The sequence below is a fragment of the Priceomyces carsonii genome (assembly GCF_900007245.1).
Source record: "Priceomyces carsonii strain CBS4050 genome assembly, scaffold: Debaryomyces_carsonii_scaffold_5, whole genome shotgun sequence".
In the NCBI taxonomy this organism is placed as follows: domain Eukaryota; kingdom Fungi; phylum Ascomycota; class Pichiomycetes; order Serinales; family Debaryomycetaceae; genus Priceomyces; species Priceomyces carsonii.
In genome coordinates this window covers 1053560-1068084 of record NW_026946678.1, presented here as the reverse complement: position 1 = coordinate 1068084, position 14525 = coordinate 1053560, and the positions used below count along the sequence as shown (strand labels likewise).

Genomic DNA, 14525 nt, shown 5'->3' with positions numbered 1-14525 from the left:
AACATGTAACTGCTGCAGTTAATAAGAACGTGATGTATAATAGGCACCTCTATCAAGTCGTTAAATAGTCAATATTTATAATACCTTATCAAGCCGTACCAAATACTTAGACTTGCGCCAGAAGCGCCTTAATTAGAACGTCAGCCCTCGCAACGTTGGCGATACTAGCTGGTTGCCTCGAGAGCTTCTGAGCGACAAATGAAAATATCACGCAGGAACCAAGGAAACCAAGCAAGTTGAAGAAAGCCTTTCGTGAATAGAGCCTCTCTTCCTCCTCTGTTCTGAAGGAAGCGAATATCCTTCGGATACTTGCAATAATCATAGAAATACTTTCTAAATTATATTAAATTTCCTTCCAATAATGGGAATCGTATATATACTTATTCCTAGTTCCTTTGAGCTGCTCTTTTATAAGTCGAAAATAACATTGATCGACATACCTTTTGAAGTTTATTTTTACAGTAAGAAAAACAACCAAAAAAAAAAATAAGTCTCCGGCAAGTCGAACACACGACTCAGAAAAATATAGAACTAAATGACACCATGAGCAACTTGAAACAAGATAGCAAAAACCTTTCTCATAACAATGATCGGTATCGGGTGATTAACATTAGTTAACTTCACATATTGCACTCAACAGCCCTTCCCGTAGAAGGACCAACCATCCGCGACGCCTCCCATACAAGCAATGCTCGTTGATTTCTTATGGCATCGCCCAGCGCTTGCACGCCTAGGAACTCTCAAGAGCAGGAATCAGAGTGACACTTTCCGCGAGGAAACCGTCACTAAGGGATGGAGTTACACCGAATTTCCCACCCGCATTTGCGAGGCCTTAAAAAGGCTTCTCCTTAAGTAGGCGGGTAAATGTGAAACGTTACGAGAAAAGTTGGAACCACTGCGCCAGCAGATAGTCCTTAAAAATTTAAAAAGGGCTCAGTATGATAAGTACACACCTCAAAAGAGAGATTTGCAACGACCCCCTAAATCTATAATATACGATAAGATCTTCAACATCCGATTTATTAAATTGAAACCCTACTAAAAGTATCCATGTTTACTGATTTGATTCCCAGGAATATTTTGAACTGATACTATTAGTCTCTTCTTCGAGCTCTTATTCTTGCATTTATTTGTCATCTTTTTCTTAAGATAAAAATGGGAGTTTGCCAAATATCACAAAACCATTAAAACCCGCAACATCTGATTTAATAAACATCCCACCATCCCATGATAATAACATCTTTATCTAATATATCTCAATACCTCAATCAATAGTGCAAATACGTACTATTTGTATACAAGTGGGTCAGATTTACTAGCGAAATATACTGAATCTAATTAATTAGTTAATTTTCATTGCGTGCTTTTAACCAAAGGTCTATCCCTGCCGTGTTGTTTATCATGAGTTTTCATACCCAAGATTATAATCAATTTGGACATAGTCTGTTAACTAATCAAAATGTCCTTATGAACGGAAACAATGCGCCCTTGTTGTTTTTTATACCTAGCAAAGACCCCCAGCGGAAATTATATAAAGAAAAGATCATTGAGTTCGGCGGTATTTTGACTGAAAACGAACCGACGGCTGCTAATAATATAATCTTAATCAGTAGCCAACCTCTTCACGGGAAGGTATCATTCAAGCCCCAATTTATTGACGATTGTATCAACCACGAAACCCTTGTTGATTTATCAAACTATCAAAATCCAGAGCTTCTGTATGAACAGTCTTCCCAGAAACAACCTAAGAGCCATATCAAATTTAGTCGAGCTGAAGATGAATTCATATTAGAACAGGTTAGAAGAAATCCAAGAAAAAGAAATAGTCATGCGTTTTTCGATAAGTTGGCAAACCTAGAACCTTTAAGAGACCATTCTGGTAATTCTATAAGAAGCAGATATAGAGCTCATTTGCGACCAAGACTTGAATTCATTTACAAGACTGATTCGAAAGATAATTTATTGACTGACTCAAAAGGTAATCTTGTTCGAGTCTCTGTGGAAGATTTTCCTTTTACCTTGAAGAATAGATTCACGGCTGATGACGATTATTCTCTATGTAAAGGTATTTTAAAATATAACATCGATTTGAATCTGGAAAATTTCAATCCTTATGCAAACTTAACTGTTCCGGTGTCTTTTTTTGGAAACTTCATAAGAAATAAGGAGGCAAAGGGTCACACAGTTCACTCATGGAGAGATAGATACAGAAAGTTTGTGTCTAAGTATGGTGTTCAAAATTACATTGATTACTATGAAGCGTGTATGAATGAAAATCGAATACCTGAACCAATTACTAATAAGCCAGAGAATGATATTAGCTCAGAATTCAGACAGATGATTGGCTCGAGCTACTCATCAGATCACTCCAACAAAGAGAAGTCTGATGCCTTAGATGAAGAGATAGGTGAAATCAAAAGTTCAAATATTGATCACGCTCTACTCGGTCAAGTTCATGACAAAGAAGATGAAATATTACAATCAAAAAGCATAGAAGAGGAGTTTAATCAAGAAAGCAAAGAAAAAGAGGATGAAGATGGACACAGTCAAGGGCAAGGAAAAGGGGAGAAAAGGGTTGAAGAAGACTTGAATGATGATGAAGAGGATGATGAAGAGGATTATGATGATGCCAACGATACGCAAGTTGATACACAATCATCCCAGATATCCATACAGTATCTTGACAGATCCATCAAGTTTGAAGATTTGCTAAATTCAAATTTCTTCAATTATAGTGACCCAAATAAATTATTAGCGAGTGCTTTCGAAGCTTTAAACAATAGAAATGACTCAGATGTATCAACATTATTCAAAAAGTTCAAGAATCTCGGTTTCAATGAAGGTTTTACGGCTCACATGGTGATGTCAACGAATGGCGATGTTTTGAAGATTAAAAACTTTATTGAATATTTCTTAAATCGTCTATATGGTACAATGAATGTTGAGAGTTTCAACGAAGATGAGCTTTATAAGTTTTTCAGAATTGATAACATTAATGGCATTTGGAATGAAACTTCTGACGAACTATTGGATTCTCCTGATGAACATAAATTGCTAAAGACCCACAGCGAGAATCAAATCAAAAGTAGAAAAAACTTCTTGAAGGCCCTTAATCAATAATGAATAAATGAATAAATTTTGCAGCTAAGATAGCCCATTGTATTTAATTGTTACAATTTCAAGGATACATTTAATTATCGTAAGAACTCTTACTCACTACATCTTTTAAAATCTGAACAGGATATTTATATGCAATATATCATATCACAAAGGTATCGAAATCAAAACATAAGAAAACATATAAAACAATCAGATATAATTACCTAAGAACTGTAGATACCCCAATACTTTTCAGCATTGTAAGCACCGTCTGCTTTCCAAAGGTCGTTATAGGCAGTGAATAAAATAACATCATTGCCACATGTATCCACGATAGAGGAAACAGCGCTTTTTTGGTTAGCTTCTGATGGAACTGCAACACCGTTGGTTTCACCCTTTGTTGGCCATCCAGATTCAGTGACGAGAACCTTCTTACCACTACAGGTGGAACCAACACTTTCAATTTGTTCTAAGACCCACGAGCCTGCATTTGCGGCCTTGATTCCACCGTCAAAGAAAGCGTGTGCATTAATAGCAGCGTAATCTGAGTAGTCACACAACTCTTTGTTTTCAAGAATAGCAATGAAGGTATCAACAGAAACAACTGGACCGGTGTAACCTGCAGCTTTCAAAGCTGACTTACCAGATTGAACGTATTGCTTCACTTGAGAAGGAGTAGCCAGACCACTGTTAACTAACTCATTACCAATGGAAACGGTGTAAATATCATCCCAGTTACCATTAACAGCAGATGAGATAGTTTTGACACCACCAGCGATGTCGCTGACATCGCTGACACCAAGGAAAAGCTTTTGCGATGAACCCTTAGCCAGTAAAACTGCAGCAACTTGGTTACAGTCGGTACCGTAAAGTCTAATAATATCGTAACTTGATAACTTACCAACTTCGGAAGAAATTTGGGAGGAGGACTTACATCCACCATCATTTGAGTAAGGAGTGTAAGTAATACCGTTTCCACCAGAAGAACTACCAGAAGATTCAGAAGTACTAGTGGAGCTAGTAGAGCTTCCAGAAGCAGAAGAAGTATCCTCTGCGGTGGTTGGAGAAGAAGCAGAAGCAGTCTCAACAGGAGAAGTGGAAACCTCAACAGCTGAACTGGTGACTTCAGAACCAGAACCTGCAGTTACAACAACAACGTTGGTTTTGGTGACAACTGCAACGTCTCTCTCTTCGTTGTGGTGACGGTGTTGGTGGCCTAAAGGTTGGGCCATAACGGAAGCAACAAGAGTTGCGATAGCATATGATTTAAACAACATTTTAACGAGTGTCTGTCTTGCGAAGTATCGTAGGTCTAGGGACTAAAAGGAAGGAATGACTGTAGATCCAACGATTTCTTTAGAAAGAAAGTGTTCAACTAGCAAAAAAAATTCGAAGCTTTGTTTTTAACGAAAGACGTGGTAGTTAAAACTGAAATCAGCAAATAATATAAATGGCGAAGATTTTTTCGTTGTTATTTTGCGAAGGGGGATCGCCCGCTATTAGCGGTCGAGTTGTTGACATTTTCCTTGTTGAAGAAAATTTTGCACCAAATTGGTAGGAGGTTACTATGTCAAGGTGCGTAAACTGTAAACAATTGGACAATTCTGAGACGTATACAATAACGCGGGATTGTATATAGTAACCAAATGTCGTCCATACGCAGTAAATATATACCCGATGCAGGCATAATGTATAATATTGCACATATTGCGTTGGTACCACGTCCCTCCTGTCAATAAGGACAAACTATTGTGTGCGTTGGACGGGGCCGCGTTGCAATAAGTCTGGACTGTGGGTGAGTACCGGCTTAGAAGCTTCGGCTGCCTACGAAACTACTAGAGCAGGGGAGTAGCGATCCCTTATTGAGCACCCTCGTCAGTAGGGAGTCGCTATCACAGGAGGATCGAAACTTGTAGCACTACCCCCTCTTGGTTACAACTAGTAACTGAGGAGTAAGAAGTGGAAATTTGGATGCTAGCCTAGCGCAGCTCTGAAACAGGTCACTATTGACATGGTACAAGAGACCAACAGTGGTAATTTCCAAGAGAAGAAGCAAAAATATGCAACATATTTAATACACAGAGATCTTAGAAATACCTTCTTTGAGGAAGCTAGCAACAAATCAGTAAAGGGCCAGATCGCTAAACTGCAGTAACATGGCCAGTGTTCTTATTTTTCTTTTATTGATCTTGGCTATTAGTGTACATGCAGTACGAATAGTTGCCTTGTCTCACGGCACTTCTTCTTAGCCATCGGGAACTCTGCCAAGTTTTCATCGAAGCTTGCTATTCGGAGCAACCACTAAGGGGCCTTTGTTAAGATCTCAGCCATTATTGTAGGTAAAACAAGATGAAGAGCAAAATGTCGTGTAGTAATCAAAATCAGTCGTGTATTCTTTTCGATGCTTAGCTGCCTACACCCCTTGTCGTCAAGTAATACGCTTCTTATTATTGCGTGTTTGCCGATGCTCATTAGTTTAGTTTTAATTGTGTTGTGAAAAAAGAGCATATTTGCTCAGAGACGATTTTCAATAGCGAAAGTATGTGGTGGGGGGTCTCTCGACGCGTGTTATTCCAGTGGACAATGTCGTTAAAATATCTCACTCGATCCCAGCTATTGTGGCTCGTGTTTTCGATTTGGCACTACAGACATGGCAACACAATCAAACAAAAAATGTCAACAGTCACAGCACAATCAGACAGAAAAAGTCAACGTTTGACTAAAGTCAAAAAAAGAAGTCAAAGTACTCGTGGGGGCACAATCTTAGTAAGGTGCCCCTATTGTGTAATATGACTAGTGGTGAAAGTTCTGTTGCTGTGTAGATCGTTCCATCTTCCCACAAATCACAGAGTTCTAAAACGTCAATTTAGGTGGACTATCTGTAAAGGTCAACTCTTACACTAAGAACTCGTAAGTGATTGCCAGCAAGTATCGTTCTCTTCTTTCGCTTGTATTTGAGTTCTTGTCACCTTCAATGGCATATTTGTAAAAAGCACGATCATAGCACGTGACATCCTAATCACTCATGACACTTAAATTCTAATTACAGCACAGTTTAAATCAGTAAATTCTTGCTCCAAACTATTGACGAATACTTGTAAAATAAAGGCAAAGTTACGAGTTGAACAACTAGTGATACCTGTTTTAAATCGACTTGAATTTCACTAGTTTTAGCGATAGATTTGAGAAGAAATCAAGTAACTATATATAGCAAACTTTCTTAGTGATCATATTAGATTGATCTATTACAAAAGACAAAGTATTCTATAAAAATAGTGAGAACTCGTTTAAAGTGCAGTTCAACAAGTCAATTGACGCCGGCTCAAAGAGAAGTTTTCTTGATATGATTGATGAATCTCCATCAAATGACAAAGAAAATGTCTTGATAGACGTTGATGCCAAATCCAAAAACATGTCTCCAAAGGCATTGGGGCAGGATGAGCTGTTGGAAGGCGCTGATGATGTAATGGATGAAATAGATGATGTTGACGATGTCGAAGAGGAATCAGAAGACTCGGAAGTATCAGAAGACGATGAAAGCGTGCTAGATAAATCAAGATCCGTAATCCCTCCTGCAGACGATTTCAAAGGGATTGCAAAGAGAATGATGAAGCCAATTCCAGACTACCCAGTAAAAGATGAGAAGGAATATGTATGGAAGATTAAAGACTGGTCGTCATTGAAAGCTGACAAGGTCAGATCGCCGACTTTCAAGTGTGGAGGTTTCGAGTGGAATATATTACTATTCCCAAGAGGAAATAATAATACTCATCTTTCGATATATATGGAGCCACATCCTATTTCTGATGGCGAGCAGAAAAGTGATGATAACTGGTATGTTTGTGCCCAATTCTGCCTAGACATATGGAATCCAGCGCATCCAAATTGCCACCTTCCTAGTGGTTCCAGCCATAGGTTTAATAAAAATGAAACAGACTGGGGATTTTCATCATTGATCGACCTCAAACAATTACATACTCCTAATCCAAGGTTAAATCAACTTCATGCGATCTTAGAAAATAATCAACTTAATATCACCGGTTACGTCAAAGTCATCGATGATTCAAGCACAGGTGTTTTGTGGAATTCGTTTATAGACTATGATTCTAAAAAGAACACTGGACATGTTGGATTGAATAATCAAGGAGCAACCTGTTATTTGAATTCGTTACTTCAAAGTTATTACACTACCAAAATTTTCAGAAATTTGGTATATCAGATCCCAACTGAAAATCAGAGTAACAACAAGAGTGTGCCTCTAAGTTTGCAAAGAATATTTTACCTTCTTTCAACCTCTAATGATACAGTTGCTACATTAGAGTTAACGAAGTCATTTGGTTGGGACTCGTCTGATGCTTTCACTCAACATGACGTTCAAGAGCTCAATAGAATTTTGATGGATAAATTGGAAACCGCAATGAAAGGTACTAAAATTGAAAACAGGCTAAACGATATATTTGTTGGTAAAATGAAATCTTACATTAAATGTGTAGATGTTCCTTACGAAAGTTCAAGAGTTGAAGATTTTTGGGATATTCAATTAAATGTGAAAGGATTTAAAAATTTGGAACAATCTTTCAAAAATTATATTGAGATTGAAATGCTAGATGGCGAGAACAAATACCAGGCAGGTGATGAGTATGGTTATCAAGATGCAAAGAAGGGTGTTGTTTTTGAATCGTTCCCTCCAGTTTTACATCTTCAATTGAAAAGGTTTGAATATGATTTCATGGTTGATGACTTGGTGAAAATTGATGACTTCTATGAATTTCCTGATAAGATAGACTTGTCTCCGTATTTGGATGAAGATTTACCAGATTCTGTGAAGAATCAAAATTGGAATTACAAATTACACGGAGTCTTAGTTCATCAGGGTAGTATTTCAAATGGTCACTATTATGCTATGATCAAACCATACGCAAGAGAACCGACTTGGTTAAGATTTGATGACGATAAGGTATGGAAGGTCACAAATTATAATGTATTTCAAGAAAATTTTGGCGCAGGTGAGTTATCAAGCGAAGAATTTTCAAAGTTATCTAGGCTGGACCAACAAGAAAACCTCATAAGACGTGTAACATCTGCTTATATGTTAGTCTATTACCGTGAAACTGACTTAGATAAAATATTACCAAAAGATGTCTCTGGTGTTGACTCAGCTATTCCTAACCATATTCCCGCTCAAATTGAGCAAGAAATTAAGGAGAAAGAAAATTTAGAGAAATTAAAACAAGAGGCATTATATTATACTAATGTTAGTTTTCTTTCAACTAAGAATTTCAACAGCTTTAATGGGTTTGACCTATATCCGGATCCCACTTTCCCAAAGTTTTATGATGAGTCATTAGTAGACCCAACCTCTAAACCCATGTCAGTGAAAGTCAAAAAGGAAGATTCCTTTACATCTCTATACAAAACTATCGGGGTAAAATTGGGCTATTGTGATGAAACCATAGAGGATCTGAAGTTACACTCGTTACCATTCAGACTACTTCCAACTAACCATCGTAACAATCACACAAATAGGACAGATGCTCCCGTTTCCAAAGAGTTAGAAAGTTCATCTATAAATTCAGTCTACTCAAGGTGTTTTAACAGAAAATATGACGAAATGGTGTTTTATGTCGAAGAATTGAATAAGGAATTACATAATGTCATTAAATTGAACAAAGTTGCCGATTTTGGTGGGCCCGAAACCTTTGAGTTTCTGCAAGTCGCTGACAAGTTACATAATACTGACAAAATTGTGAACTCAGAATTCAAATTTGAAGATATTGTGGACCATTCGTCTCATATTTTGATATTCTTGAAATATTTTGATCCTTATAGCCAGCAGGTTAAGGGATTGACTCATGCTACTGTATCAAAAGATTCTTTGGTGAGCTCGCTAACAGATCCGATAAGAAATCTCTTAGGATTTAATGAGGATATTCAGTTGAATTATTTTGAAGAGTTGTCTCATTCTAAGATCGAAAAAGTAGATCTCAGTTCTACTTTCGAGAAAAGTGAGATCAGCAATGGCGACATATTGACTGTCCAAGTTTCAGATGTTGAAAAAATCACAAATGATATGAAATTCAAGAATGCGTCTGATTATTACAGGTTTCTATTGACTAAATTACATATTTCCGTCAAGCCCTATAAAGCTGACGTTGTTGAGGAAGCTGAGGACGTCGATCAGATGGAGGAAGATCTAAATGATATTCCTTCTTCATTAACACGCAATCATCACCATAAAGCTTTTGATTTGTGGGTTTCTACGTTGTCGTCATTCTCTGATCTTGCATCCGAAATTGCAAGAAATATTGGAGAAGACGTTGATCCAAGTTACCTAAGGATATTCATAGTCAACAGCCAAGGTCAGAGATATGCTTTAAAGACAACTCATCATTTATCTCAATTTTTCCCAAAAACAGTGCCTGTCAGTCAAGTCACTACTTTTGAATACGAAATTTTAAAGATTACTTTGCAAGAGTATGAAAATTTGAAGGCTGTAAAAGTATATTGGCTTAATAACTTGCTGACTTATCAGGTACACGAATTATTGGTCCCCAAAACTGGATCAGTTTATGATTTAATGAATAAACTTTTGCTGACTATAAATTTGCCTCATAGAGATTACAAGAATTTGTTACTATGGGCAGGTGTTAATCATAAATTTTATGACTTGATTAGATTTGATAGATCGATTGAGTCATTAAACGACAGTTTTGATATATATGCGGGCGTTTATCCTGCAGAAGTTGAAATTTTAGTCAGCCATGATATGATCAAGAGGTTCAATAATGAACCTGTAAGTCCAGATGAGCTTGAGGATGAGATCCTTAAGAAGGAATATTCTAATGCCAAACTCTTGAAAGATGACTTGAATTTAATTCCGGCATTTCATTTTCACAAAAGCAGCAATTATCATCATGGCATTCCTTTCATTTTACCTGTGTTTCCGGACGAAAAGTTCCTGGAAACGAAAGAACGTTTACGCAAGAAACTAGGTGTCGGTTCACTGGCATTTGAAAAAATCAAATTTGCATTAGCTGACGATAATGACAAAGGTCGATACCTTGACCATGATAATGATGACTTGATATTGTACAATGAAATTAACAAATCTCAAGTACAATATTGTTTTGCTTTGGACCATCCAGATAGATCCCCTCGTCGCCAAAATAACTATGACAAGGGAATTTCTATCAAGTAATCGAAGATGACTAATTTCAGATACTACGACGTGCTATTCATTTGCTCCTTTTCTTTTGTTTTATATTATTTTATTATGGTTTTTTCTCCTTTTTTTTTAAATCTCTTAATTTTATTACTATTATAAATAGTACTTTGTCTTTATTTATCTTTGGTAGTTTGGGATAGTTCATTTATATAATTACAAATATGCATTTGATGTACTTGAACGATGCCATAACCTATGTAATTTATAAGACTTCAAAAAACTGGATAACAACATAAATTCTGAGGCTTAGTTAATACTCAAAGCCAACTAGATGGCTCCACCTTTCTCTTTCCCATATATCCTTTTGTATTCTTCTTCTCTGATTGCAGTTGAGCTCAATTTACCGTCAAAATCTTTGTCATCTTCTATCTTGTCTTTACCTATAACGTTTATAACGATAACATCTAGTTTAGGTAAGTCATGTTCAGATCGGTAGTTATTAACATATTCTCCTCCCGAAAAGGACTCACGGCTGACAATCAACGCTTGGATGTCTTTGAGATATCCCGTTGGTCCACATACATCATTGATTTTATATATCTCATAGGTGATTTCTTTTCTTGATATAATTTGAATGAAACTTATCACTTTTGATTGCCTTTGTTCAAAGCTTTCTAAAACTTCTGCAAATTTCTTCTTTTCCAATAATTTGGGACCAGTAATGCCAATTATTAGCTTTCTTTTAGTAAGAAAGCTGGCCATAGATAGTAAAATCTTATGGCCATCGTGTAAATGGTCGAAAGTCCCACCTACAGCTGTCGTAGGGAACTCTGAAATGAAATGCGTGGAATCCTTGTCGGCCTTCTTATCAGCCAATACTGCCTTAGTAGAGCCACCTTCAACCAGTACAACTTTTTTGGCACTTATAGCTTCAAAGGTCTCAGAATCAGACTTGTAAAGAACATTCCAACCTAATTTTGAAATATCTTGAATATTAAACAAAACGTTAATATCAAACCCATAACCAAAACCCGCGCCTATAGCTGCTTTACGAGCTGTTTGGTAATAAACTGATAACACATTATTGAGTTCGTATGTGGTTTCGATCCCTCTCTCAATTAATATATCAAGGCCCGGTGATCCCCTTGTAAGTTTCTTAATGACTTTTTCAACGATCTTAGAATAATCAAACTCAATTGGGTCCTTTAAAACCAAAATGGGATGATCCATTGCGAGAAGCCCTTAGGGTATGAAGTAGAATAGCATTTATCAGCTGATTAGTACGATAGATAGCCATATTTTTTTATTGGATTATGTACAGGATTGAGATATATATATATAATGAATAAGTCTATATTTTGCAGCTAAGGTGGGAGTAAATGCTAAAATTGATTGATTCAAGCTTCTCCAACGAAGAAGGATCATGAGAATCTAGCTGGAAAAGCCTTTTCAATGATTTCATTAACTTTCTGTCGTTTGTAGATAATTCTTGCGACACCTTAAGAGTGTTATAAACGTACTCAATTGATTGTAAAATAGGTAATGAATACTTGTAAGGCTCATTAGGGTTGACAAGGCTTTCGGTCTTATATAAGAGTATTCCAGACCTAATTACTTGCTTATGATATTTTAATTTCAGCTCAGGAGAAACATCTAACCATGTGGTATTATAAAGTCTCTCGATAAGTCTATTATAAGAAAGAACAAATGAATTGGGAATCAAGTACTTCTTCTGTACTGCGATTTGACTTTCGTTAACTAAGACACAGTCCATAAGTACGTTAAGATTATTCAAAAAAGTCCTCAATTCACCTTCATTGATTGATTTACGAGGTGTATTATCAGGAACGCCTCTTCTTTTATTCTTAACTGTTAGTTGATTTTCATTGTAATCCTTGAAATAGTGAATGTCGGTTACCAAGCATGAAAATATTACATCAAACGTCTTGTACCTCGGTGCCAAACCTATATCAGTAACTGCATTCTCTTTAACAAGTGTAGACAAAAGTTCCAAAGCCAAAGTTGTTCCTGTTCTCCCACTTTGTCTTATACTGTCATTGATCTTGTAGATTACGTCTTCAATCAACATAATGTCAATCAAGTTTCCATTATTCTGCTGCTCATTAAATTTTCTTGTTATTTTCAAGTCACGATTCCACTTTGGAGGTTCTTCTTGTAGCAAATCTGAAAACAATCCAGCTTCATTTATTCTTTTAAGAATCATTTCGGTATCTGCATTCATACCTCCCCATCGCTTTAACATATACCATACAGAAACAATGAATTCCTCATATTTACCCATTTCAATCAAGCCATTCATAGTTAGGGAAATCAAGAATTTATTCACAGCGGTCTTTTCCTCAAACTTTTTTTGCACTTCTTTATTCATTTGTTTTCCCAACTTGCCCTTTGAGCGCTTGAAAATTCTATCAAGCTTAAGTTCTTTGAGCTCTGAGTTTAGAGGACGTGAAAAGTCAACTAGCGGTTTCTTTTTGCCGTTAAATATTGCCCTTGTTTTCTTTGTAGTCTGAGGTGGTGGTGGGAAAATCACCAAAGGATTAATCTTCTTGCTTTCTAAAGAAGAGAATGTAGGTATAATTTCATCCAACTTAGCATCGATGAGATTTGAGCCAAGTGCTTTGTCCTCATAGGCGGTAATTGCTTTCTTAACTCGAATATCAGTACTCTTGACTAAAGAATTCAAACTAGAGCTCTTCGCTCTCTCAGCATATTGAAGCACTTCTCTTATTTCGGGACACCATATTTGAAGATATTCGAGACCCCGTTGAGCATATATATAGTGAGAAGCCAGGCTTGTACTAGATCCAGTCCCGCATGAGTGGTTTATGAAACAAGAAATGAAAACACTAACGAAATTTGAGTCTATCTCTAGCAAAGGAATCTTTATCTTTTCACGATAAGCTCGTAACACTTCGGGATTAGCCTCTGCTTCATTCTTCGTGGGTGGAGAAGGTGGAGTGGCCGAGTCTATGACTTTCAATAGAACTTCTTGTGCGGTGGATATCAACTTCGATTGGTTTTCTAACAACTTTAGTGTTTTTGCCTCAGTAGATAGTTCTCTATCCATTTTAATGTTTTCAGCCATATGAAAATGATATTTTTTAATCCCATTTAAAAAGATAGTGAACGTATATCTATCTGGTATCAATTTTTTATCATGCAGATCGGGTTTAGGGATTAACTCATCGAAAAAGGACCAAGCTAGATATTGACCATCATCAAAATTTTTGACTAATAAGCCCAAACATGCATTGAACTGCTCAATTGAGCAATCCGATTTATTTCCTTCCTTCAAACTCTGGAAAAGTTCTATACAACGTTCACAAAGTACTTTCGAAGATTGACCCCATTGTTGTGTCTTAGCGATCCCACCAAACAAGATAACATAAGTCTGAGTGTTTGGAGCCAAGTTCCACTTTTTTCTATCATTAAAGCTTCTGAGCGCAAGGTCAACTTTACCTCTTTCCAATAACCATTGCAAAATTGCATTCATACCCACAGTCCCATTCCTCGAACCAGCAAGTCGACATAGATAAGTTGCTCTCTCAGTATCTTGATCTCTCTCAAGCAATTTTAATACATCCTCTGTGACTAAATAGGGATCTTGTATTTGGTTACGGTTCGTACCGAGAAGTATCCATAATCTTTCGTCTATAGGAATCTTGGCCATCTTTCTGATTCTCAATAGGTTTTCAAATATTACTTTCGACAACGGAGATTGTACATTCAAATCATTAGGGCTTAACGTGTCGAGATTAATATTAGTTCCATTTCTATTCTGAAAAATATGATTATCGTACCTAGTTCTCAATACGACTAATGCTTTCTGACTTGCACTAAAGCTACTTGGCTGTGACTTTTGAAATTTACTCGACTTCTTCATCTTCCTTTCTATCTCCTTTGGGCTATACCTAACTATCTGATTAGACTGCACAAAATAGTCAAGTTTAGCCTTTATGTTAGTTTTCACATCTCTTCTAATCGATGCATTTCGATCATGTACGCTTATATTTGTAGCAAAGTGTCGTGAGAATCTCCTGAACATCATTATGTCTATATCTCCAGCGATATTCGACGATATTCTAAGGAACATTTCTCCTTACTAATCTATTTGACCGTTTTGAATGGAACTATGATAATAATAATGAAAAAAGAGCGATAGTCTATATAAAATATGAAGTTTTTGCGCACATAACCCAGGGCATCACATTCAAAACCAACGAATTTAGGTCCACCTAGA

At 36.6% G+C, this 14525-nt stretch overlaps 6 protein-coding genes across 6 annotated transcripts; 2 read left to right on the top strand and 4 right to left on the bottom strand.

Annotated features, from left to right (window-relative positions):
* Nucleotides 1-106: 106 nt before the first annotated feature.
* On the bottom strand, nt 107-322 carry PRCAT00004890001 (uncharacterized protein; the record flags this gene model as incomplete). The annotated part of the gene is made up of 1 exon (XM_062954917.1): nt 107-322. The coding sequence occupies one exon, from the start codon at nt 320-322 to the stop codon at nt 107-109; it is 216 nt and encodes a 71-aa protein (XP_062811572.1).
* A 1079-nt stretch (nt 323-1401) lies between these two features.
* RAP1 (DNA-binding transcription factor) lies at nt 1402-3120 on the top strand (the record flags this gene model as incomplete). The annotated part of the gene is made up of 1 exon (XM_062954916.1): nt 1402-3120. The coding sequence occupies one exon, from the start codon at nt 1402-1404 to the stop codon at nt 3118-3120; it is 1719 nt and encodes a 572-aa protein (XP_062811571.1).
* A 203-nt stretch (nt 3121-3323) lies between these two features.
* Nucleotides 3324-4376, bottom strand: MP65 (putative family 17 glucosidase; the record flags this gene model as incomplete). Its single annotated transcript, XM_062954915.1, has 1 exon — nt 3324-4376. The coding sequence occupies one exon, from the start codon at nt 4374-4376 to the stop codon at nt 3324-3326; it is 1053 nt and encodes a 350-aa protein (XP_062811570.1).
* A 2066-nt stretch (nt 4377-6442) lies between these two features.
* PRCAT00004887001 (ubiquitin-specific protease) lies at nt 6443-10297 on the top strand (the record flags this gene model as incomplete). Its single annotated transcript, XM_062954914.1, has 1 exon — nt 6443-10297. One exon carries the CDS (start codon nt 6443-6445, stop codon nt 10295-10297), a length of 3855 nt encoding a protein of 1284 aa, XP_062811569.1.
* Nucleotides 10298-10591: 294 nt separating this feature from the next.
* PRCAT00004886001 (putative pantetheine-phosphate adenylyltransferase) lies at nt 10592-11494 on the bottom strand (the record flags this gene model as incomplete). Its single annotated transcript, XM_062954913.1, has 1 exon — nt 10592-11494. The coding sequence occupies one exon, from the start codon at nt 11492-11494 to the stop codon at nt 10592-10594; it is 903 nt and encodes a 300-aa protein (XP_062811568.1).
* Nucleotides 11495-11615: 121 nt separating this feature from the next.
* Nucleotides 11616-14378, bottom strand: PRCAT00004885001 (uncharacterized protein; the record flags this gene model as incomplete). Its single annotated transcript, XM_062954912.1, has 1 exon — nt 11616-14378. The coding sequence occupies one exon, from the start codon at nt 14376-14378 to the stop codon at nt 11616-11618; it is 2763 nt and encodes a 920-aa protein (XP_062811567.1).
* Nucleotides 14379-14525: the final 147 nt, after the last annotated feature.